Genomic DNA, 25,200 nt, shown 5'->3' with positions numbered 1-25,200 from the left:
GTATATTTGTGGATCTAGCAGCCATTTGATTCTCCTATTTTGGTTTTGAACAACTATCAAATCTCTCTCTCTCTCTCTCTCTTTTTTAATTAAGAAGAGGATTTTTACCTTGTGGTGGATGTCTCTCCTGTTTGCCTGCTCAACATCCATTTCTTCTAGTAACAGCTTCTCAGTGTTTGTCTGAGGCCTGTTATTTGAGAGTACTATAGTTACAGGCAGGGCTCTGGAGCCAGGCTGCATGTGTTTTATTCATTCATGCTGGGTGATCTGGGGTGTGTTACTTAACCTTTCTAATCTCGGTCTGCTCCACTGTGAAATGGAAGAAGGATATTACCTACTTCATAGAATTGACATGAGCATTCACAAATAAATGCAGTAAAGCACTTAGAACGGGGCTGATGCATAATATGAATGCAGTAAATGTTAGTTATTATTAGGAAAATCTTACATGACAGTTTATTTCCTTAGGGATTTTGTAAACACGTCTTCTATCATTGGCCATGACTGTAGAAGTAACAGACTGATATTTTTTTTTCTTCAACACATGTGACTTATTTTTTCTTTGAAAATCAAAGAAATATTTCTTTAGAGATAAGTTTTACTAGGGTATGTCTTGATACTGATCATCCATATATTTTCTAGTATGTGATGTGCCTTTTGGTCTGTAGATTAAAGTCTTTCTTCATTTCTGAAAAGTTTTCTTGAATAACATCTTTAAATATTTTTTTGTTGCATTATTTCAGCTTCTTCAGAAGGGTTACCATTTACAGATATATTGTACTTCCTTTGTGTTTCATATAATTTTCTAGCTAATCTCTGTTCCATTTTATTTTCCCACTATTCTTGATTTGTCCTCTAGATCACTTAAAATATTTTCAGCAATTTTCTTTGTGCCATTTCCATGTCCAAGATAATCTTTGTATCTATGGTGGTTTCACTTTGTTTCCTGCTTCCTTTCTGAGCTCTCCAGCTTGTTTTAATCCCTCCTTTTGTCTTGCCCTGTCCTTCTTGAGCAAACACATCTTTGTAGGTTTTATAGTTTTTTTTTTTTTTATTGTGACGTGTTTGAACACAAACTTTATTTTCTGTAGCAATTTTTTTTTCCTTGTGTTGAATCTTCACTGCTACTGTTTTTCCTATTACCCTTCTACCCCCCAATTTTTTTGTTTTGGCTTGAATTGGAGGAATTTTGTAAAGATTTTGTGCTGGTTCCACCTTGACTTTTCATCATGGGAACTACATGAGTTCCTCCATGAATGGCTATTAATATATAAGAGGTTCAGGTTAAGGAGTGTGCCTTAGATATTTTCCAGGCTAGCTAGAATTTTCCTTGGATCATGCTCAGTTTCTTTATGGCCCAGGTTTGTGACTGAAGGTTCTTTTAATCTTTACCTTCTCCAGCAGAGATCTGAAATGACAATATTGAGTCCCTCTTCTTGACTATGCCTCCCTGACAAGATGCTTCTCGCAGAGGTGGCCCTTCTTTGTGATTCCTCATTCAGCTATGCTTTTCCTAGATATTATTGTCCTGTAAACTGGCAACAACTTATGCTAATCATCAGTATATAGAACATATGCTCTAGTAACTCTTTTACCTATTTTTAAGAACTAAGTACACAATTTAAGATGCTAAAACTTTTGCAGTATTTATGAGAAGAGGCTCCAACATCAAAGTGTTGTCAAATAGTACTTTTGATGGAGAGGATAGCACCCAACTTTTTAAGAAGGAAATGTTTTTCCCTGCAATATTTCTTGTTGAGATTTAAGTTTTTCATGGAGAGTATATCTATATGAGGTCACCTAATAAAATATTTTTGATCAATACAATTTTGGACCAAAGAGTTCTTAAGTTTTCAAAGATTAATGATATTCTTTTTTTTAAATTAATTTATTTATCATAGAGAGAGAGCACAAGCAGGGGGAGTGGCAGGTAGAGGGAGAAGCAGGCTCCCCACGGAGCAAGGAGCCAGATGCGGGACTCAATTCTTAGGACCCTGAGATCATGACCTGAGCTGAAGGCGGACGCTTAACCGACTGAGCCACCCAGGCATCTCAGGTTTTTTTGTCAAATAAAAAAAAAAAATCATTGATTTACAAGTCTTAAAAATTACTGAATTTATGTACCATTCTCTCTTCTACAACCTGCATTTTACAGGTCCAGGGCGGTCAAGTGTTTTTACAAATTGTGTGAGTTGGGCCTTAAGTCTAGTTTCCTGGATTTCTAGTTCTTTCCACTGCCCCAGTTTGCCTTGCCAGCTTATCACTTTAGGTATGAAAGATTGAATAGGGGTAATTTAGAAAATTTCAGATTTAATCTATGAATCTGCTCTAGATAGTATTTATCTCCCTTACACCATCTGCCCAGTTCTGAACCTGGGCCACACAAGCCTGATCTACTGGCAAGAGGGTTGGTGGGAGAGAAGGTTGATGGGCATAATATTAGTAACTACTTAATGATACATTATTAAAAGTAACTCTGGGTGGCTCAGTTGGTTACGCATTTGGCTTCAGCTCAGATCATGATCTCCAGGTCCAGGGATCAAGCCCCATGTTGGGCTTCCTGCTCAGTGGGGGTTTACTTCTCCCTTTCCCTCTCCCTCTGTCCCTCCTCCACCATTCATGCTTTCTCTCTCAAATAAAGAAATAAAATCTTAAAAAAAAAAAACCTTTTCTTTGGGCTCTCTAAGCAAAATTGTAAGAGCTTTAAGAAAATATAAAGACTTGGGACCTAACTTTAGTAATCCAGAATATGTGAGAGAGCTTTCTAGAGTGGAATTGTTGGGGGACAGATAGCCTTTGATCAATATATAATAAATGATTGACAGTGGAGGTGGGGTAGAATCATGAGACTGGCTGCCATCACCTGGCTCTCTAGAAAAACATGGCAGGCTGGAGGAAATGGTCAGTTACTGGAAAACAGTCCAAGTGAGGGCCCTCGAGTGAACAGAATTAGGCAGTGTACAGTCTAATGCATAACCATTCTTAGGAAATGGTGGATTTTGTTTTCCACTGCAATCTCCAGGATCAAGATCTTTTATTTTACTTGGAGTCCAGTAAGGGAGGAATGACCATAATAAATCCACACAATCTGTCTTTGGCATTTCTGCCTCCTTGGGGATCCATTCTTTTGGGTCTGGCCTCCTTAGCTCCGCATTAAATGTTTGTATCTTTTCTCTGGGACCTAGTCCAGCTGAGCATGACTTGATAATGCTGAATGAACATCATTACAAAGTTTGGAAGAGAAAGAAGATTCTCTATAGCCTTTCCATCAGTACAACAAATACCAACAAGTTGTCTTGATTCTATTCATTTCTTTATCCATCTTATGCTCATTCATCTGTCAGTTACTATGTGTGAGTTACCACACTAGGTGCTGAGCATACAGTGGTGCAAAAGACAATGTGTTCCTTGACCTCACGGATGTTACAGGATGGTAGATAAAGTCACAGCCATCGAGCCAGGTACCACCCTCCCCTGCTTCTCCTTCACTTTTGTTCCTCCTGGACAACTGTCTCTCTTTGATAGGGAGAAAGAGAGAGAGCATCAGCACTTCCTTAGTTCTGGGGACAAAAGCTGAGACTGAGAAGTGTTTTCAGGAGCTCTGGAGGCTGATCCTTAGGCTAGGAGCAAGGGTGAAACAGAGAGGGAAGAACTGAGTAAGAAGGAGGAGAATGGGAGGAAGGGAAGGAGGGAAGAGAAGATGTTCATAGTAGGGCATGGGAGGGTGTCCACTAGTATCTTAGTTATTCCCGGTTCTAACTCTTCATATTACTGAACCTTTGACAGAAGGAAAAGATATTCTAGTTCCTCAAATCCAGTTCTGGTTGAAAAGGGTGCTGTTGGCCTTGCACTTTGGTGATGTGCCCCGACTTCTTGTGTCCTCAGTTATCTGTCCTGGAAGTTGCGCTTATCCATTCTAACAGCCAAGTAATACCGAATTTCCTCTGGCCAGCCTGGAGAGCCTTAAGCTAACAGCCCCTGAAAGACAGGAAACCAGCATGGAGGTGTGGAGGGATGGGCAGGTCAGGGTATCTTCTGACCTCCTTGGGGTCAGAGAAGGGGTGGAGGGCTGTCAGTGTCCAGACGGTTTCGGGGAGAGCACTGGGCCTGCATCCACCCTGTCAGGCCCAGGAAGAAGATGCTGGATGAAGTTTCCTTTTCAGGGAGTAGATCTCCCCCCCCCTTTACAGTGAAATTGGAACAGTCCTGGGAAAATGGGGCAGGTGTCAAGCAACAATCAAGACAAGGCTGTTTACTCAACTCAGCAGAGGGGCCAGGGACCCTACGGGAGCGGGGTCAATAATCTGGATACAAAGAAAACTATTTTCTGAATCAAGAGTAGTCCCTTCAGGTTGGGGACGGGGATCTGCACGTGGGTCCCCCTCTGACAGGTGGACGTGGGAGAAGGGTGGGTAGTCAAAGAGCATCTCCGAGATGGGAGGCTAGGAGAAACTCCGAGGTCCTTTCTCCAGCCAATAGGAAAGGATATTTCCAGGTACAAGCTCCGCCTCCGGGTACCCTACTAAGCCCACTGCAGGCAGGGCTACGGAAGGGGCAGCCCTCCTTTTGAGGAAGGTGTGGGGCAGATGTTCACTGTCTCTGGGTTTCAGCAGGAGGAGAGGGGAAGAACCAGGGGGTGCCGAACAGCAGCGAAGACCGGCCAGGCCCGCCCAGGCCCGCCGGCAGTTCCAGTCCGGGGACCGAGGCAACCTGAGAGGGGCACGGAGCCCGCGCCGGGAGGTCCCCAAATCCACCCGCAGCCCGGGCACCTAGTAACTCCGGGCGTCCAGCTCCCAAAGGGAAGACGAAGCAGCGCCTGGCACGTCCTGCGCGTCCCCGGTCCCCAGGCTTCCAGGCTTTCTCCTCGCCACGAGGCCCTCTCCCTCGGCCAGAATTTGACGCGAGCGCCGATTTTGGTGCAATGCGAATTAGCTCTAGTCGCCGAGTCGGGAGGGACCGACAGGCTCCGGGAGCGCCAGAATTGGGCCGGCACGGCGTGGCCCGAGTCAACGCCCACCTCCGCCTGCATCCCCACCGTCTCCTCCCGTCGCCATAACAACCGGCCCCCGCCCGCCAGCTCCGCGCCGCCCCGGGACGCACCGGCCACTGGCCCGGGCGCTCGGGGAAAGCGCCCCCACCCTCGGCGCCTCGGATCCGGGCAGCCTCGCACTCCCGCCCCCACCCCGCTGCTGCCAAGCACAACGCAGAGGCGCCCCCTCCCGCCGCCAAGGAGGAAAGCCCTCGCGCCCCCGGGACTTGATTGCAGAATTACTAAAGCACCTCAAGGGGCTGGGGTCCTCCCGCGCGCGCTCCGGCGCCCTGCACCTGCCGGGGTCCCCCGCACCTGCCCTCTCCAGGGCTCCAGGGCGCGCGCCGCGGCCAGCCGACGGCGGTGCCCCGCGCCCGGTGCACGGCGCTCCCGGGGAGCAGGACATCCCCGAAGGCGGCAACGCGCCGGAGGCGGGGAGGCGGGAGGCTGCCGGGGCGCGCGGGGAGGGCGGAGAGCCCGCGGGAGGAGGAGGAGGGGGAGGAGGGGGAGGGAGCAAGGCGGGCGGCGGGGAGGGAGGAGAAGGGAGGCAAGAAAGTAGCAGAAAGTGAGGCTGGCAGCCGGCGGCAAAGGAGCGGGGCGAGCGGCGGCGGCAGGAAGTCTGTGCCCGAGACGAGCAGAAATAAGAGCCAGGGAGGGACCGCGGCGGCGGCGAGAGTGAAAGAGGAAACTGCAGAAGAGGAAGCTCTGCCGCAGCACAAAGTCTCCTCCGGCTCCCGCGCCGAGCATCCCCGCGCGCCGGCCCCAGCCCTCCGGACAGGCTCGCCGCCGCCGCCGCCGCCGCCTGCGCCCCTGTCGCCGGGCACCCCCTCCTCAGCGCGCCCACCCCGGCCCCACGCGCCCCGGCCGCGCCGCCTCGCCGCCCTCCGCACACGCCGCCCTTGTCTGCCATGGCCCGGGAGAACGGCGAGAGCAGCTCGTCCTGGAAAAAGCAAGCTGAAGACATCAAGAAAATCTTCGAGTTCAAGGAGACCCTCGGAACGTAAGTGGGGCTCCGGGAGAGAAGGGTGGAGGTACCGGCGGCCGCGGGTGCACAGGCGGCGCCTGCTGGCACCACCACCGGCCACCGCAGCAGGAACCGGCTGGTCGCCGCGTCCTCATTGTCCGGTTCTCGGCTCTGCAGAGCCCCCCGTGTGTCCAGCGCGTGGGTCTGCGTCCCTTGGGCGCGGGTGGGCACCGCTCCCGGGCGGGGGCGAGAGGAGGTCCGAGCTTTTGGGAGGACAGTCCCCGGCAAGCGACTTTCCACTTCCCCTGACACCGCCGCCCTCTCGACTTCTTTCTCCCCACGCGTGACTGTGGGCTGAGCATGGTGATTATGAGTGTTTCCTGGCTGTGTACGTTTACTCACCGTGTGTGTGGGCGCACCGTGTAGATGACAGATAGGGTCTTGAGAAAATGGGGCTTCGGTCATTCCCATTTCTGTCCTTCCACCATGTATTCTTACAGAATCGACATCTGCACGTACTAGGTGTAGACAAGACTTTGGATGCCACGCGATCATGGAAGGGAAGAATTTCGCAGTGTGCAGGGTCACGTGTGGGTAGAGCCTTACCTGAGTGCATGTCTATTTCACATAGGCTCAGCCACACACGCTGGGGTGCATGTCTCCAGGGAGAGTCTGTGAGTGTCTCGGTACAGGGGACTTCTCTCCCGGGCTGTCTTTAATCCAGTGTTGGACTGCGTCGCCAGAAAGCTGAAATACTGAGGAGAAGTCAGTGGCATCAATGCCCCAAGCATATGCTGCTCAGTTCAGCGGGTGCTCTCTTTCTGCCCAGGAGTTGGTTTTTGTTTGTTTTGTTTTGAAGCGCCCCGGAATAGGTAGGGAGGCTGATAGTGAAAGAGAATCAGGCACTGCTGGTGAGTCTGAAGTTCAAGTTATTTTCTCCCCTCATGTGATCAGTATCTGTTGGTGATCGGTATCTGTCAGTATATGTATTCTCTCACACGCACACGTGTGCTATATGAACTGAACATTTAGCAGGGGTTCATGGAGGTGTTGATTAGGCTGGGAAGAGAAAGGGGGGTGTTTGGTGAGCTAAATCACTGTGTTCTTCCTTCTCCCCTTCCTTGCCTTTTCCTCCTTTTCTTGTTTTTGTGGGTTGGCTTGCTTTCCCAGAACCACATTTTTTGACCCAGATTGTCTGCTGCCCCCTACTCAGGGTCCCCCCCGTGGCTGTTCAGTCATTTCCCTCGCCCCCACCCCCACATCAGCAGTGGGTCCCCCAGAGCGAAGTTGTGAAGGCAGCATTCCCAGTCACGCTTCTGATTCCCAGGAAAGCACACTGGCGAGGCTCCGAATAGGGTCTCCCAGCTGTTGTGCTGTACTTTAGGGAGGGCACCTGTGGGTATAGACTATCTTTGTTGGGATGAAAATAGAAGGGACTTTGCCCTTTTTAATAAAGAGGGGTTTGGGACTAAGGGGTGAGTTTTGGTCAAAACTTTTGAAAATTACTATTGAGGTTTATTTGGATATGGGGTTTTGATGCTGGGATGCTCAAGTTATGGAGAAGCAGGAAGCATGCCCTTGCTTGTCATCCTGAGACCGGTTATGTGGCTGCAGAGGAGGGGATGGGAGAGAGCGGAGTCTCGGCATGTGGGAATGCCTTCCTTTGCATGGCGCATCCCCACCTGAGCCCCTCGCTCCGCTCCCCCTGCCTGCAGCTTCCAGGTGGACAGAGGCCATCTCCCCCTAACTCCTGCTTTTCAGGAGAGCCCTGCAGCCTCACCTCTGCAGCAGCCAGGCCGCGGAAGCTCAGTGAGCTGTGGCTTTTGAGTGGCTCCTGCTGAAGCAGGCGCTGTTTGGGGGTGACTGCAGGCAGTTTTCCCTCTGGGAAGGATGGGGATTTGCCTTCTGGTACCAGAAAGGCCAGGGGAGCTGTTGCAGGACAGTCTCTTGGACTCTGGTCAGGTGCCCTGTGAACTTGGGCATGGGTCTTTGTTGGGGTCCTAAAGCTTTGCCTTCTGCCTTGGAAATAATTCCTTGAAAAGAAGCTTCCCACTGAGGCCCTGTGGTGCTGGCATGGGTTCTAAAAGAGTCTAACACAAATAATTAAATGATCAAAATGTTTTTACTCCATGACGTAGTAATAATAGTCATTATAGGTGACTTTCTTAAATGAATACCAAGTATCAGGCATTATTCTAAGTGCCTTACATGTATTTCACTCTCATAATAAGCTTAGAAGGTGGGTTTTTCTATTATCCCCAATTGGCAGATTGGAGAAAAATGAGGTGACAGAGAGATTAAGTGACTCGCCAAACATGAGCTAGTTATTAAGTGGTGGAGCTGATACTTGAATCTAGGCAGAACAACACATCATGATCCATATGGGGTTGAGCTACGTTGTGGGTTATGTAACAGTAAATATTTTCTAATGATTTGATTTAACTTGAGTATTTGGAAAGCTAATTTTAATATTAATGCAAAGAAAACATCATTCTGGGGTAACCTGTTATCTAAATATGGCAACATTTCAAAGCTTTTAGATTATCAGCATTATTTTGTCTGCTTGGACTTCGTAGCAGTGGTCTGAAGTTCAGGATGCCTGTTTCACACGGGGCCAGCTCCAGTGACCTTGACCTGAGTCCAAATAGGGAGGTCGCTTCCTGTCCTGTGCAGATGTGGAGTCTGGACCTCTCTCCTGTTTGTAATGAAACCTAGCGTAAGTCAAAGGCATCACTAATCAAGATTGGGATTCATTTTCAAGATACTCTGCAGTTCCAAGTCCTTTTGTGTGTCACACCTTCCCCATATGCCTTCAGGATCCTAAGGCAGGAAAGCCCTGCCAGGAGCCAGACTGTCATCTCTCAGTGTTAAAATGCTTTTAAAATGAAGCATTGTAGGGGCGCCGGGGTGGCTCTGTTGTTAAGCATCTGCCTTCGGCTCAGGTCATGATCTCAGGGTCCTGGGATCCAGCCCCTCATCAGGCTCCCTGCTCAGTGGGGAGTCTGCTTCGCCCTCTCCCACTCCCCCTGTTTGTGTTCCCTCTTTCGCTGTCTCTCTCTCTGTCAAATAAATAAATAAATAAATAAAATCTAAAATAAAATAAAATAAAGCATCGTAAAGGCCTGAGGAGCACACTTAGCCAAACTTTGTCATCTGGTATCTGGCTGCCTGATTCACGTCCCTTTCCCTGAGGAGCTAGAACACTTACTGTTGAAGCCAAAGGGTCGAGTCATTTAGTTTGTGTAGTCAGAGGAGACTTGCTGGAGGGTGGGGGCCAAATGGGAGGGAAGGTGGGCCCAGGAGGGTGGGAAGGAGGTGAAGGAAGCCAGGGACAGCCTAGGCAAGAGGATCTGTCTTTGGGGTTTGGGCCTGGGTTAGCTGATATGCCTCTCAGTCAGGCCTCAGGAGAAACCTCCCAACCAGCGGGCTGCATGTAACTTCCTTTGAATGCGAATTCCAGAACCTGACCATAGCTCTGAATAAGGTGAAAGACCTAATTACTGTTTAGTAATCCACGACATGTTTTCAGATCCTTGGCACACTGTGAGAGCAAATAAATGTTGTGTAACAGCAAATTAGGGGGAGTGAACATTTCTGTCAGTGTATTTACCAAGGCTTTTCAGACCACCTCTATTTGGAGATACCTTTCAACAACTTCTGAAATTTAAAAAAAATTGCCATTTGGAGAAGAATACAGATGGGAAGAGAGCTTTGGTGTGGTGTCCAGGAAGTTCCCCAGACTCATGGAAAGCACTTCTGTAATTTCCACACCATGAAAGGCATCCGAACAGAGAAGGCCTCAGTACTTGGCATGACACAGAATGATTGTCCCAATATACCTCCTTTCCTCTGGAGTATAGGAAATGGCATGTCCTAGAAAATAGATCTTCATCTCTGCAGGGTGTGAATGCATGGTTTTCTTACAGACTGAGCATTTTATGGTGAAGTAATTGCTGTCGGTAGGGGGCTGGACTGGGCATTGTGGAGGGTTTGAGCCTGGCTTCCAGGTCTGGCTCAGCCACTAATGGGTTGTGTGGCCTGTGGGCTGCTTGGTCATTTGTCCACGCCACTCTCTCCCTGTCTCAGCTTCCTCCTCTCTAAAATCAGGGGTGGGGGGGGAAGACAAGATGGTTTTCAGGTGCTCTTAGAACCCTGAGAATTTATGGCTCGCCTGTACAAGGAAGCTACTCGCTGGGGCTCTTTACAAGCCTTCCATGTGTGGCTGGTGCAGCTCATTTTTGTTTGGAGTGACATTTTTAGGCCCATGCTAGTAGCAAAGCGAAACAGCTCAGGACAGGAAGTCTTATCCCGCTTAATGTCAATAGAATAGTGCGATCCCTTTTTCATTAAATGAGTGCCTGCTGGTGCTGCTTTAGGAAGAGTATAAATAGAAATATCCGTGGGGCAAGCACGGTCTTTTCCCACTAGTGTCATCCTTACACTCCTTATTCTGAAATTGCTCAGTAAATACACCTGTTGAGGACACAGATGATTGAGTTATCTGAAAGGCCCGGTGGAAAACACACTCAACAGTCTTTTTTTGGGATGTATGTTGCGGGGGAAGGGTAGAACGCAAAGCTGCTTTATGTGGTTTGTATATTTGACTGGCTGGTTTAATAGTATTTATTCTGGGATTATTCAGAATTTTAGAGTCTGGGTGAAGCATTTGAAAGAATACCACCAAGAGGAACATAGGGACGGAAGCCCCTAGATTTCTCCCTGAGGGTATCCCAACTGCGGTATTTGTTAGGGGTTTGTATTTCTCAGATCTCTTGTTTAGGGGGGCAGGATATAAATTCAGCCTCTCATACATTTAAAGATATCTACTGAGCATCTGCTGTATTCTAGGCACTGCGGGGCATAGCTGCAAACAAACAACAAAAAAATGCCCTCTTGGAGCTTACTTTCTGGTAGGAGAACCAGGGAATGAAAAAGATAAGTAAGTAAAATGTAGAGTATGGTGCACATACTCTAGTACACACATGAGGGAGGAAACCAAGCAGGGAAGGGGGATTTTGTGGAGTGGGGTGATGGCAGCTTGAGGCTGGGTAGTCATGGATGGCCTCACTGAGAAGTTAGTATTTGAATACCATCTAAAGGAGCCCTGGGACATCTGAAGGCAGAATGTTCCCATCAGAGGAGGCAGCAAGAGCTGAGGGCCTGGCGGGAAGCTTGTCTGGTGTTCCAAGAGGCCCGTGTGGCTGGGAGTGGGTCGTCAGGGGAGGAGGGTGGGAGCTGAGAGAGGCATGAGGGTGAGGAAGTTGGGGGGGGCAAGGTGGAGGGGAGATCGGATTCATGGATGACCTTTATAGGCCGTCGTCAAAACTTTGTCTTTGCTGAGAGACGTGGGGGACATTGGAGGGTTTTGAGCAGAGGAGAACCTTGATCTGACTTAGGTGTTTCCATCATCACTGTACTTGCAGTGTTGATGATGGACTGGTGGGCTCAGGGACAGAAGTGGGGAGACCAGCTTGGAGGCCACTGCAATGATCCAGGTGACAGGTGGTTTAGAAGGAGGAAGTAGCTATGGAGGTGATGAGAAGTGACTGAATCCTGGATTTTTTTTTTTTTTTTTGGAAGGGACAACAGAAAGGAATTGCTGTGGTTGGGTGTGAGATTCTCCAAGGCTTTGGGGTTGGAAGAATGGTGCCATTGGATGGTTTTGGTCAGTTTATGCAAGGATTTTCTGAGTGCCTGCTCCGTCTGCAGAGCAGGGCTGTCCATGCTCTGGGAGGCTCTTGGAAACAGTTTAGAAGGTAGGCTCACATCCTTTGGGCTTCTGGGCTCCCCTTGTGAGGAACTTCTGCATTTCAAATGAATTCCTTCCCTCTGAGTTTATGTCTGTAGAGGGCTTTTGAAGTGCCTCCTCCCTTGGTCACAGAGGGCAAGTGGTGATAGGCTGGATATTTTAGCAAAACTGGAAGAATTGCTTAATTTTCTGTGAAAATGCTGGGTTTTACCTTAGAATTATCAATAGGAAGAGCTAGCTCACCTTGACAGGTGGGCCTATAACTCTCCCATATATATAACTCTCTCCTATAACCTATAACTCTCCCACTTTATTTGGTGATTTAAAGTCTAAGCATTCCGGGGACGCCTGGGTGGCTCAGTTGGTTAGGCATCTGCCTTCGGCTCAAGTCATGATCCCAGGGTCCTGGGATCGAGTCCCACGTCGGGCTCCTTGCTGAGCAAGGAGCCTGTTTCCCCCTCTGCCTGCCTCTGTCTCTCTCTCTCTGATAGATAAATCTAAAAAATAAATAAATAAATAAATAAAGCCTAAGCATTCCATGAAAAATAATAAACATGAGCATCCTTGCTGCTCCTCAGTTGGTTAGGCAGCTGCCTATTTGGGGAGGCAAAACCAAACATTTTTCTTGATTGGGAAAAAGATAACAAACCACTGGTGTTATTGATTAGTGCGGTGGGATTTGGGAAGTTGCTCTTTGGGTAGAGAGCTTGTTCCTGAAGGGGCTGATAAGGACTGTGTCTCAAGCAGAAATTTCTGGTTCAAACGTGGCCACCGAATGGGCAATAATTAGAGTTGGTAGATGGACATTCGTGTCCCCACAGGGGAGGATTTTAGGGGTAAATTTGTTGAGTTTTTCTTTGGCTAGGTCTCCATAAATCCCCTTAATCTTTCCTTTCCCCAAATAAATCTCCTTAAATCCCCTTCAATCTCTCTTCTTCTCCTCTCTCCTCTGGGACAGCTTAGGGTCCCAGAGGGGGACTGTCTCATTGCTGATCAGCTTGCACGCACAGTGGTAGACCTCCAACCTCACACCTCCAATCCTTACCAGATTTCCCGGGAATCATCAGGGAGTTCACAGCCTCCTGGGGACCCATATTTTTAATTGAAGAAGGAACTGCTTCTGGGTGGCCAGCAGGAAGCCTGGTGTCCTAGTCAGTTGCCTTGAGTTTCTTTTCTGGCTCAAGATGGTCAATCCAATGCATACGTAGCTAAAACAGAAGGGTATGTGGACTCTGGGAGAGATGCTATCCTAATCTCAGTTCACGTTGGTTATGCCCCTTTGACTTTCTTTGGTGCAGGAAACCACTTTTTCCTTGGGCTAACTGTCACTAGATCCTGCTTGATTTCTAAAAAAACTGTTTATTATGCAGTAAATGGATTATTTAGGTTCCAGTCAGACCAAGGCTAACCTCCAAATGGATGCCACAGGCCAAGTTCATTCAGTGGCACACCAAGTTCATTCCACGTCTCCAGTGATCAGCTCTGTGTCTTGTGCTGTTTTTCCTAGTTATTTCAGAAGGATTCAGAAACAGAGGGATTCTTTCTTCTGGGTAACACCAAATCTTAAGGATAAGCCTTGAAAATAGCATATTTGCTGAGGTCAGGTAGGAGAGGCATCAGGAGGCCATGACCCATAACAGAAAGGTGACTCCAGCCCAACCGTTCCAAGCTGTGTGCCTCTGGAGAGGTTCCTTAATCTCTCTGAGTTAAGATGGAGATGGAAGTTGTTGCCTTGTGAGGTTCTCGTAAGGACTCAGTGATGTATATGAGGTGCCTGGCACGTGATTGGGATTAAGTAAAGAGTAGCTGTCATTAACTCTAGTTGCTTTCAGTAGCTGTGGTTGAGGGGCACTGCCTATGGAAATTCAGGGCCAGGACCATGGGGAAGAACATGTCAGTATCTGTTGGAAATTAATTTTTGGAAGCTCTTGTTGCAAATATGCAGAGTGGTGCATATTTGGCCTCCCCCCCCCCCCCCGCCCAAATTGGTTTAAGAATCCATCAACAAGTGTTCAGTCAGCCAGGGACAAACCACTGCTGGGTGTTGGGCCCAGCACCGTAGTGAGTCGCTTAGTATATCATCTCTGAGGTCGCTGGGACAGGGATGCAAATCGTGGTCCACTGCTTCTCGGCCATCTGGGTTTGGGCAAAGTATTTGGCCATTCTCAGCTTCATGTCCACAAAACAGGATAAGACGGGCACATGATCTCAGGGCTGTAGGGAGGATTTAATGAGAGCCCATGAAAACCACTCTTAGTACAGTGCGTGGTCCCATGAATATGTTCTCGTTCCCTCTCATTAGCCTCTGTTGTGCTGGAACACTGCTCCTCAGAGGCCATTTGCACAGATCTGGAGGGTCCATGGGGCCGTTCAACATTTGCTCCCCCCAGGAGGGTGATTAGTTCATAGAGTGCTAGCATTAACCAAGAGACTCCGCCCGAAACGTCCTCCGGGCCGGCGCGTGTGCGGGAGTGACCTAGTTTGCTGTATATCACAGACTCATTCTTCCTCTGGTTATCTCATCAGCTTTGTCTCCGCACCTCTCTCTGCACCCTGAGCTGGGGCTTTTGTTTTGTTTTGTTTTAGCCTGTCCCTGTCTGCATCAGCTTGTGCAACAGTTCTCTGAGCAGTTTCTGTCTTCCCAGGCAGCTCACAGGTCTCGGAGCAGCTGTGGCCCCGCTCCGGCTTCAACCGGTGCTTTTCCTTTCTGAGAATGGCTACAGTGTGTCAGCTTTTTTTCTCATGGAAGAGAAGGTTCTGACTTGAGGGCTTAAGTAATTTATTTGCCATATGACAAAACATTGTGGAGTTTTGTAGTTTAAAGCTCATATGTCCTGAATGGATTTTAGTGGCGAGAGTATTTCAGAAATGGCAGCGTTCTGTCTGTACACCACATGGACACGTGTAGCAGTTTATTTAAAAAATATCTTTATGGGGGGTCGTTGGAGGGGTGGGGTAAGATCTCAAAAGTTTCGTTCCCCAGGTCTCAGGGTACAGGCGTGACAGCTGGGGAGCGGGTCCCTTGTCTTGACCTCTCCATTTTAGCCCTTTTAATGGCCAAAGTCTGGGGTGACAATTTATTGGGACCTCTGTCATGGGGAGAGCAGGGGGAGAAAAGGCTCTGCCAGTTCTACTTGACAGAGGACCTCCCTGTCTTTCATGACCACGACACACATCAGTGCAATTGCCTTTACACCCAGTGGAATTTGGTGCTGTAACTGGAACCCTAAAGGTTTTCAGTACAGCCTCGGATGTCCCTGGTTTTCAGGTGACCCTCCTGCCTGCCTCCTCCCACAACTCTGTCCCCTCTAATACTGAGACCCACAGTATTGTGGGGGAAAAGACCCCCCACAAAAAACCAAAGCCCCCAAACCCAAAAGCCCCAAATCTTTTGTAGCGTTAGAAAAATTGTGGGTGGAGGGAAGAGAGTGGGTGCCGAGTGGGAGGTTTGGCAGAGTGATGGAGGTGGCAGGTGTCCCACAGGGCTGGTGCCCCTGCCCCCAGGTGTCCTACTGTCTCTAGGCTGCCACTTCTTTAGCCTTGATAGGAATGGCCGCTTGAAAATTGCCTTGAAACATCAGAAGATAGGAACACCTTGAAATAGGTCGAGGGCCCAGCCATTCAGGATGTAAGCGATTTTGAAGGAAGTGCTTTTTCTCCCAACACCTAACTGGAAAGAATTCATGTTTGAATGTAAGGCAGGAGGGAGATAGGTAATTGTGGTCTTGGGACTTTGGGGGGACTGAGGAGGCTCAGATGGGTTGCAAACTGGGAAGAGGAGGGCTGAGTGAGGCCCCCTGCAGAGTCATGACAAAGCTGGGTGCTTGCTGTCCTGGGCTCCCCAAGGGGGGTGCCGTGGTATGGCCTCTGTGTCTCCCCAATCCCTCCTCCCAGGACCAGGCCGGGACTGTTAGCACTGTAATCCATCCATGGCAGTGACCCCAAAGTTCGTCTAGGCTGGAGTAGGGTCCTAGGTGACCCCCCCCAAATTTCATTTGTTTAAGAAGAATATGCCTCGAATAACAACAATAAAAAGCTTGTAATGAACATTTGGAGCAGACCTTGCCTAAAAGTTGGGGACAGCCTGTATCTGACAATATGTGCAGGAATGATACTACTTGTGGGTTCTTCCGGCCTATATGAGCATAGTCAGCAAAGATGGAGTTTGTGGTCCTGGTAAGGATAAAAAGGGAACGTGGGCTTTTTGTGGCCCTTTTGGCTCCTTTCACAACTGGGATATAATAACAAGACTTCATATTTGTGTGTGTGCGTTTAATTTTGGTAAAAAATACATAACAGAAAAGTTAGCGTCCTAAACCATTTTTAAGAGTATGGGTCAGTGGTGTTGAGGACGCTCACAGTGCCGTGCACCCATCACCACCGTCCATCTGTAGAACTTTCTCATCCCCCCAGACTGAAACTCTGTCCCCATTACACACTTACTCCCCAGTCCACCCTCTCCCTAAGTCCTTGACAATCACCATTCTACTGCCCGTCTCTATGAATTTGACTGCTGTAGGTGCCTCATAGAAGTGAAGTCATAAAATATTTGTCCTTTTGTGACTGGCTTATTTTACTTAGGATAGCATCCTCGAGGTTCATCCACAAAGAAGCATGTACCAGAACTTCCTTCTTTTTCTTTTTGTCCCCCTTGCCTTTTAAGGCAGAATATTATTCCACGGTGTGTCTATACCCCGTTGTGTTTATTCATTCATCTGTTGGTGCACACTTGGAGTTACTTCCACCTTTTGGCTGTCATGAATAATGCTTCATGGACATGGAGGTACATGTGTGTCTTCAAGTCCTGGCTTTCAATTCTCTTGGGTGTGTACCCAGAAGTAACACTGCTGGATCATATGGTAATTCTCTGCTGAAATTTTGGAAGAGCCACCATGTTGTTTTTCACAGCCATGTCGTGTTTTGCTGTTTGCAAAATGTTTTTACCTGCATGATTTGGGTATGGCCCTCACTTTACAGATAAGGAAATGGAGGTTCAGAGAGGTCAAACGACTCATGGGAAAACGCTGCTGATTGGCAGGTGGGGATCTAAGTGTCTTCTGAGTCCCCAGCTCAGTGCTCTTTCTCCTGTGTCACACGGTTTACAAGCTAGTTAGAGGGGTTGATGGGGATAGAGAATATTAAAGAATTAAGAAGAAGTACCTCCACTTGTGTGGATGTATTATGGTATGGCAAGGAGATGGGCTCTGATTTGTAACAACTGCTGATTTCCATGGTATAAATACTCCCACATGGAATGGTTTCAAGCTGCCCGTGGCCTAACGACCTACTGCAAAATTCCTGAATCAGGCTCTTACGAGCAGGTACGAGGTGACTCCGGCATACTTCTGAAGGAACTCGAGGTCAGGAGATTGGAGTTGAGTCCTAGCTCTGTCACTTGAGAGCTGTGGAATCATGATCTTATCCTCTGTTATGTCCTGATTACCTTGTTTGTTAAATGGGATAATTACACCTGAATTATACCTGCTTACGTTACAGACCTGTTTTATGTCCTAAATGAGATAAGGCAGGTGTAGTAAGGCCTTATACAAATAGAAGGTGTTATCATGTTATAAAGATTATAGCCTTAAAAATATTCCTTTCTCATAAATGTAAGTATCACGTACACTCTTTGAAACCTAGCTATCATCTTTTGGGCAGTGTTCCCATAGAAGTTGGGCTGGGTGTCAACCTTGACTCTGGAAGCATCAACAAAAACTAGAGCTTCATAGTATAGTTTAACTGGCTCTATTGAGGTGTTTGTTGTTTTCATTCTTAGTGTTTAAGTGATTGGTACCTTAAAAAAACTTTAAAAAATCATAAAAGCAACGTGTCATCCTAGTAGAGAATTTGAAAAATCTAGAAGAGTGTAATAAGGAAGGCAATAAGAATTGACTTGCTGTCTGGATGGGTCCTGGGTAGTCAGTCTCTCTGGAGGGTGGGGAGATCTCAGGAGAGGCCCCAGAGGTCAGCTGTTGGGGCTACGGTCAGGCTGTGGTTATTTACTGATTGGTATGAAAATATTTCAATATTTTACCAACTTGGCTGATTGGACCCCTCTGCACAGGTTGGATATCTGCTCTGGATATAGGGGTGATGGTCTTTGTTGAGTGCTGTGGGTTTCTAACTACTTGCATTAGGTTGGCGGTGGGGGGAGTGAGGGCGTTGTTGGGGTTATTGTCATGGTCCCATCTCTACCCTCATCGGCACCTCTAAACGTGTACAGAGTCTTAAGTGGGACAGAACCTGGTGCCAACGGGAGACCCTGCTCAAGAGATGTCTGGTTGGCTAGTTATACATGTGGGAAGAAAGAGGTAAAACTATATCCAAGTGTGGCTGACTCTCCTTGGTTGGGGTAGGACAGGAGAATCTGGCTTAAGGCACTTCACTTATAAAATAAATACTGTTTGCTATAGACTGAATGTTTTTGTTCCCCCTCCCGCAAATTTGTATGTTGAAACCTAACCCCCAGTGTGGTGGTATTAGGAGGCGGAGCCTTTGGGAGGTGATTAGGTCATGGAGGTGAAGGCCTATGATGGAATTAGTACCCTGTTGTAAAAGAGACCCCAGGGAGCTCTGGGGCCCTTCCACCACGTGGGGACACAGCAGGAAGGCGGTCGTCTATGAACCAGGAAGTGAGCCCTCACCAGACACTGAATCTGCTGGTGGCCCTGTCTTGGACTTCCAATCTCCAGGACTGTGAGAAGTCAGTTTCTATTGTGTATCAACCACCCAGACACTTGAATACACAGTCCTGCCTTCTACCAAACTGCTCACACCCAAACCTTCAAGCCAGCCTCCCTTTAGAACATAGTATTCATAGTCAACTCTTTCTTGCAATCAGAAGCTGAAGTCTTTCTAACTCACTTGGATACTGGCCAGGCCAGCTCTCTCATCAGTGGGCTGCCTGAGGTCCCACAGTTAGTCTGGACCACATCCAGAGCTTGGATGTCATGTTATCCCTGATGAGGGTGACAGTGAACATTCAGAGGCACCGTCCCATCACCATCAACATAGCGACAGTTACCAGAGAAGAAACCATCCATGTTAGAGATCTCTTACTTCAGCCGTTATTGTTATGTTCCTCAGTAATTCACTTTGTAGGTGCAAAATGAGCTCCCGAGGATGCATTTGGCTCCAGAGAGAATTCAGAGCCAGGAACAGTGAGTGCCGTTGCCCCCTCTGTGTGTCCCGCCCCCCGGGCATGCTGTGGCTCCTAGACCATGGGTCCGCAAGTTGGTGAGAGGGAGCCACATTTGGAGACCTGAGAGCAGAGTGGGGGCTCCTGTGGCCCCCGTAGGGTCTCACAGCCAAAGACCCGCATTCGGAGCCCATGTGGAGGCTTCCCCACACATGGACAGAGCAGGCCTCACACACAGATAGCGCCTGGCTCAGATGGGACACCTACACATTTCATCAATATTTGCTGAGTGAATGAGTGGGTAAGTGGAATAAAAGGAGCATGGGCTTTGATCAGATTAAGGAAGTTCAAGTCCTAACTGTGCCGTTTGTGAGCTATGAGACCTTGAGCAAATTACATGCTCTTTCTGAGCTTCTTTCTGTTTTCTCCTATTTAAGTGGGGATAACAGTACCTACCTTTCCAACTTATTGTGGGCTTTGGTTGTAAAAAAAAGGGGGGGTACAAAGCATGCTACATATTTTAGGAGCTAAATAAAGGGGCACTGACTTGAATTTTAAGCAGGTAGATGTTAGACCCCATCGTGTGATTTAAACTTCATTGAAAAGGTCAGGAGTACCATTAGAGATTCATTCCTTTGGCTTAAAGCATTTTCTTGCAAGAAATTAAACAATAACAGCCACTTCTAGGTCAGTGGGAAAGAGTTTATGTTTTGTTAGAATGAGTTTGGAGAAAGAGATAGGAAAATGATCTTGAAAACCACAGGGGCTGGACTAGAATTAAGGGGCAGTAGTCACGTGGATGATGCAAGAGGGGGAGATTGGAGGCCGCGAAGTGAGGCAGACTCACAGTGTTCATTCAGCAAACAGTTTGTGAATATTGGCCACATGAGAAGTACTGTGACGGCCTGGTCGATATTCTATCTCTGTGGCCTGTGATAACCATACTCTGTGATCCTGACGGTCAGGTTGAGGCCCGGAGGAAGGACAGTGTGCTTTGTGTCCTGGGAATAGATGAAGAGCTGGTCATGGGATTGTTTTTCTGGTAGACCGTCTCCCATGACCCACTTCCCAGATGGCTGTCATGTATTCATTTAACACACAGCTGCTGCTGTAGCCGAGGGGGCTTCAGTGGCAAATGCGAGATGTGGTCCCCCTGTGCCCCACAGGTAGGCAGATGCATTCCAGTCTCTGTGCCCCGCTCCTGTGGTGTCTCCTGCTTCCACCACCAGGGCTCTGCTGCAGGGTGGTCTCTTCTGTCCAGGGTCAAGTGTCCCTAGACATAAGCAGGCCACCTGGGGCTCCTCTCTTCTCTTCTTCAGTCTTAGATTCTTCCCAGTTGAGGGTCAGTTGTTCCAAGTTTTCCCTTTTGTGAGAGTTTTCTCCGACGGAATGAGAAGCTCTTTGAGAGCAGGGGCCATCTCCCACCCGCGGTGTCCCCCGAACCGCCCCCCAGTACCTTGGCACGCTGCGCAACAGATGGAGACTTTGTTTGGTTCAGTTTTAAAAATCCCGGACTCGCGAAGTTGTCTCCGTAGCTGCTCAGGAAGCTTGCTTTTCTAAATGTTTTCATTACTGATAAGCTCTTCAGAATGTTCCGTCCCTCTTTTCTTCCTCCGGATTTTGTCTCTATAGATCATCACCGCTTTTCTGCTTGTGGATTACTGACTCAGTGGATTAGCTGGGGTGAACTTTTAATCTGTGGGGCTTTGCCTTGCTTCCTCCCTCAGCCTGCTGGCGGGCTCTTTCTGTTGGCTGCCATCAGGACTGCGCTCCGGGAAAGAAGACTAGTTGTCAGGGCCCCCAAATAGAGTCTTCCTCAGTAGGACAGCCCAAAACGAAATATAAATGAAGTTTGAATCATGACACCCTTCTGTCAGTTGGGGACCACAGTTGGCTGTGTCCTGTGGTGTCCTTTTAAATACTATTTTCTGGGGGCGCCTGGGTGGCCCACTTGGTTAAGCGACTGCCTTCGGCTCAGGTCATGGTCCCAGGGTCCTGGGATCGAGCCCCGCATCGGGCTCCCTGCTCGGCGGGAGGCCTGCTTCTCCCTCTCTCACTCCCCCTGCTTGTGTTCCCTCTCTCGCTGTCTGTCTCTCTGTCAAATTAAAAAAAAAAAATACTATTTTCTGTTACTTTCCGTCTTGAGATATCCCACCTCAAGCATGGCTTGTTGTGGTCTTGAGATTACTTGTGGAAGCAAGGCATACTTGGCTTTCTCATCGTTTCCCTTGCAGTTCCGGCCTTTAGTGGCTTTGTGATTTTTTTCTGCATGTCAGTGTGTCTAAAACCCAACGATGATGCCTTCATTTTTCTTTAGTAGATGTGACGGCCATAGAACTGCAGATGGGATGAAAATTTCTGGGCATATACAGTAGCATTTCCTGATGTTTTTCCCGCAGAGTTTATCGAGCCCTTTGCCTCAGTGTCCCAGATGTAGTCCCTCGGAGGTAAAAGTTTTCCTTGTTCTCGGTACCTCGGCAAAACCTGAATGAAAAAAAAATGTGCATTTTCTCTTTTTCCAACACCTATATTCTGGATGTATTAGATTTTTTGAGGAGATTGCCAAGACTGGAGTTAGTGCAAAGGCGTGGAGGTGGTTTGAAAGAGAATAATATCTGCTAGGCATGGGATACGCCACTAGACACTTGACCAATTGGTGGGTCATTTAATTTGTCAATGACCCTGTGTATTTTTTTTTTTAAATTTATTTATTTGAGAGAGAGAGAGAATGAGAGAGAGTCAGAGGGAGAAGCAGGCTCCCTGCTGAGCAGGGAGCCCGATGTGGGACTCGATCCCGGGACTCCAGGATCATGACCTGAGCTGAAGGCAGTCGCTTAACCAACTGAGCCACCCAGGCGCCCAATGACCCTGTGTATTAAGGACTGTTTGACAGTTGAGAACTGACTGACCCCAGGTCCCGTGATGCATAAGTCGCAGGACAGGGATAGACCCTAGATCTGTCTGAAGAAGCACTGGAAGGCTGTGCCTGGCTCACAACCGGGCTGACTGAGGTGGAGCAGGCTTCCCCAGGGTGTGTCCTAGAAATCTGCACCACTGGCGGGAGACTTGTGTGCTGGTGTGTCATAACTGTGGTTCCTGGGTCTCTAGATCTTCAGCCTCCTTCACGGGTGCGTTGGAGGCCTTGCCTTCGGTGCCGGAGCTGGGGAGTTGTATTATGCTCAGTGTGCAGGAGAAGGGCCTGGGACTTGGGCTCTGTGACCTGGCTTTTGCTTCCTCAGAAACCTCTGTGTTGAGAGAGGATGGGGCCTCAGGACTCGTTTATAGGTTAAGGATCCATGTTGTTATTGAGTTGCTATTTTCGTACCGGCAACATGAAGAACATCAGTTTTTTTAACACACCCAGAGAACACTGAGATTTCAAATCAGACTATTTGCAAAAGAAAAAACTGCAAAATACACATCATTTATAGCTTAGGTATCCATTAACAAAAGGTCATGTGCAATTCAGGCAGATATCCAGAAATTCAGATTAAGTCAGGTTTATTTATTTATTTATTTAAATTTTTATTTTTTATTTTTTTATTTGAGAGAGAGAGAACACAAGCAGGGGGAACAGCAGAGGGAGAGGGAGAAGCAGGCTCCCCGCCAAGCAGAGGGCCCGACCCTGGGATCATGACCTGAGCTGGCAGACGCTCAACTGACTGAGCCACCCAGGCGCCCAAGTCTGGTTTATTTTCTGAAATGGCTAGTAAAACGTGCACAGGAATGTGATTTCTATCCTTATCCCTCCTGTTTGGGCTGGTGTTGAGCTGCTTACTTAGTGGCTTGTCGAACAAGTAGGGGACAAATATTGTTATATTGCTGACTCTCAGCTCAGTGTTCTTTTTTCACTGAACTTTTTAAAACTCAGCTCAGTGTTCTTTTTTCACTGAACTTTTTAAAATTGTTTTTGTTCTGATCACACAAAAATAATTATTTCCCTTTTCTTGTTACAAAGTATTATAAGTGCTTTTCAAAAGTTTATTAGATCAGATTTACTTTTTCTCAGGGCTTGGCAATTAAACAAAATCATTAGCTGTGCAATAAAGGACTCATTATATACTATGTGCCTTAAATGGTTTCTTTATATTTTCACTAATTAGAACATACCAGGAGAGAGCCAATAGAAATATTAAAAGTTTTGAACACCTGCTCTATTAAGGAAGACGTGCCAGTGTGATGTGCAACATTACTCATTGTTTCTCTCCAGGATTTGTTTGGAAATCTGTTTCTCTAATGATTTATATGCAGGATGACCTTTTCCCACCGTTACGGGCAACGTCTTTGCATAAAGAAACACTTGAAGCTGTACTGAGTTCACATCCAGAGATAATCAGGAGCCAAGCTTTTTCATGTTCCAGTTTGAGGTCTGACTTTGCGTGGGTTTCATTCTGGAGAAAGCATCTGACACACGCAGCTGAGCTCACAGGCCATGTCACATCCCATTAGGCCTCATTCCTTTGGATTCTAGAGTGACCTCCCGGGTCCTGGACACTGATGCCTTCTGGGGCCAGCTTCACTGTGACACAGGGTCCCATGTTCCTCTAATGTGTTTCTCCCTCTGTCTTGAAATTCTTGATATTTTTTGAACAAGGATTCCCTTCCCCCCCCCCATCCTCATTTTGCACTGAGTTCTGCAAGTTACAGAACTGGTCTGATCCCTTTTAATTAGAAAACTTTTCCCTCCAACCTTTCAGCCTGATGTCAAAGGGATTTTACTGATTGATTAAACTTTTCTTAGGGTTAGTGGTTAAACAATTTTTTGAACACTGAGAGTATTGGGTACTTGGGGAAGTCTTGTATTGTGATGTCCTGTGTGGTAATCCTACCCAGGCATGGTCATACATTTTTTGGTATATAAAAAAAATCTTTGAGGCACTACTTTGCAAAAATTTGAGGTGTTCTCAGAATGCTGTGGCCTGCAGACTTTCTCAGTTTTATAATGGATTAAAAAAAACAATTTTATTTACAGTTGGAAACTTAAACACAGAAAATCTTGGGTTCTGCATCTGTGACACTTCCAAGGCCTCTTGATCAAAGAGGGCATCAGCAGGCAGGGAAGCCAACACACGGTCCAATCCAGATTATTTTACTCACGCGCATCACCCAGAGCAAGGGAAGGCCTGATCCATTTTGCTGTGGACCTCAGCTCCCCACACTGTGATGTCACCATGGGGGGTTTGGGCTTATTGTTGGGGCCTCTGGGAACATTCTCAATCTTTCGCATCACTAGAAGTCTGTCAGTGATTTTTTTCCAAACACCACGTGCTTCCCATCCAGCCAATGACATTTAGAGCAGGTGATGAAGAACTGGCAGCCGTTTGTACTGGGACCACTGAAGCAGGTCTGGAGCTGAATGTCTTAAGTTTACAGTTTTCATCTGCAAATGCCCCCCCCCCCCCAGTAAATACCCGTGACTCTAATATCTCCGTCAACAAAATCCCCACCCTGAATCATGAAATCCATTATGACCCTGTGGAAGGTGCTTCCTTTGTATCCTGTTGGAACCCCACCTTTTGTATAACCCTGAAGAAGGAGACTTGGAATGATGATGACAGGTAATCGTAGGCCTTTTCAGCTTACCACGCACTTGAGCCAAGGGACTCTCCTGAATTCTCCAGTGCAGAACTGCCTAAAATTCTTGGCTGTCTTAGGCACAATGTCTGCAAAGAACTTGATCTTCACGCGGCCAACTTCCTGGCTGCCAGTGCTGACATCAAAACATACTGGATCTTATAAGTAGGTCATGGTCTGTGGATGGGGGTATAGTCCTCCCTAGGCCTGACTCCTGGCTCTCCTGCTCACCAGCTGTATGTGTGTGGAATGCTGAGCCTCTGTCATTCATAGAACGGAGATAACAATGGCACACATTGTCTAAGATTGCTAAGAGATTTTGGTGAGATGAAGTGCAGAAGTTTGTGCTTTTTTTGTTGTTTTGTTTTTGCATAATGCCTGGTATATATTAAGTGCTCAATAAATGTTAGCTGAAATCACTTCATTTTGGGCCTATTTCTGCCACTCTGATTCATGGCCAAATATGACACCTTTAACTCCCAGTTTGATAGCTTTCAAAAATGTGTCATAAAGCAAATGGATCAGCATAGATCTTTTAGGAGAATTTTAAAAAAAGGAAAAAAAAAGGAGGGTGTTTTGAGATATTGTCCTTGCATATGAAGGGCAGGGATTGCTAAGTTTCCTGGTAATTGATATGTCAACGTGTAGCCAGAAATAATATTTGGAGGGTCAAACTGAAAAGAGGTAAGAATGCAGTTCATCATAGGTACACACACACACACACACACACACACACACACACACAC

General features: G+C 47.5%; 1 protein-coding gene and 1 pseudogene across 3 annotated transcripts in view; one reads left to right on the top strand and one right to left on the bottom strand.

The window, feature by feature from the left end:
• The window catches only part of CAMK1D (calcium/calmodulin dependent protein kinase ID), a 500,660-nt gene that overhangs the window by 68,485 nt on the left and 406,975 nt on the right, over positions 1 to 25,200 (top strand). For 2 of the 3 annotated variants that reach the window (XM_025853468.2, XM_025853467.2), the window contains exon 1: positions 5,555 to 6,029. The exons of the other annotated variant lie outside the window; for it this stretch is intronic. In XM_025853468.2, coding sequence (XP_025709253.1) covers positions 5,938 to 6,029 — 92 coding nt within the window. In that variant the 5' untranslated portion in view covers positions 5,555 to 5,937. Of the gene's footprint in view, positions 1 to 5,554; positions 6,030 to 25,200 lie in introns of those variants that run through there. 3 annotated transcript variants of the gene reach the window in all.
• LOC112810136 (peptidyl-prolyl cis-trans isomerase H-like) overlaps positions 23,970 to 25,200 on the bottom strand; it is a 10,602-nt pseudogene continuing 9,371 nt past the window's right edge.

The sequence above is a fragment of the Callorhinus ursinus genome, unplaced genomic scaffold (assembly GCF_003265705.2).
Source record: "Callorhinus ursinus isolate GAN/ISIS: 27379988/994484 unplaced genomic scaffold, GSC_fseal_2.0 scaffold36, whole genome shotgun sequence".
Classification (NCBI taxonomy): Eukaryota; Metazoa; Chordata; class Mammalia; order Carnivora; family Otariidae; genus Callorhinus; species Callorhinus ursinus.
This window is presented reverse-complemented; position numbering and strand designations above follow the sequence as displayed.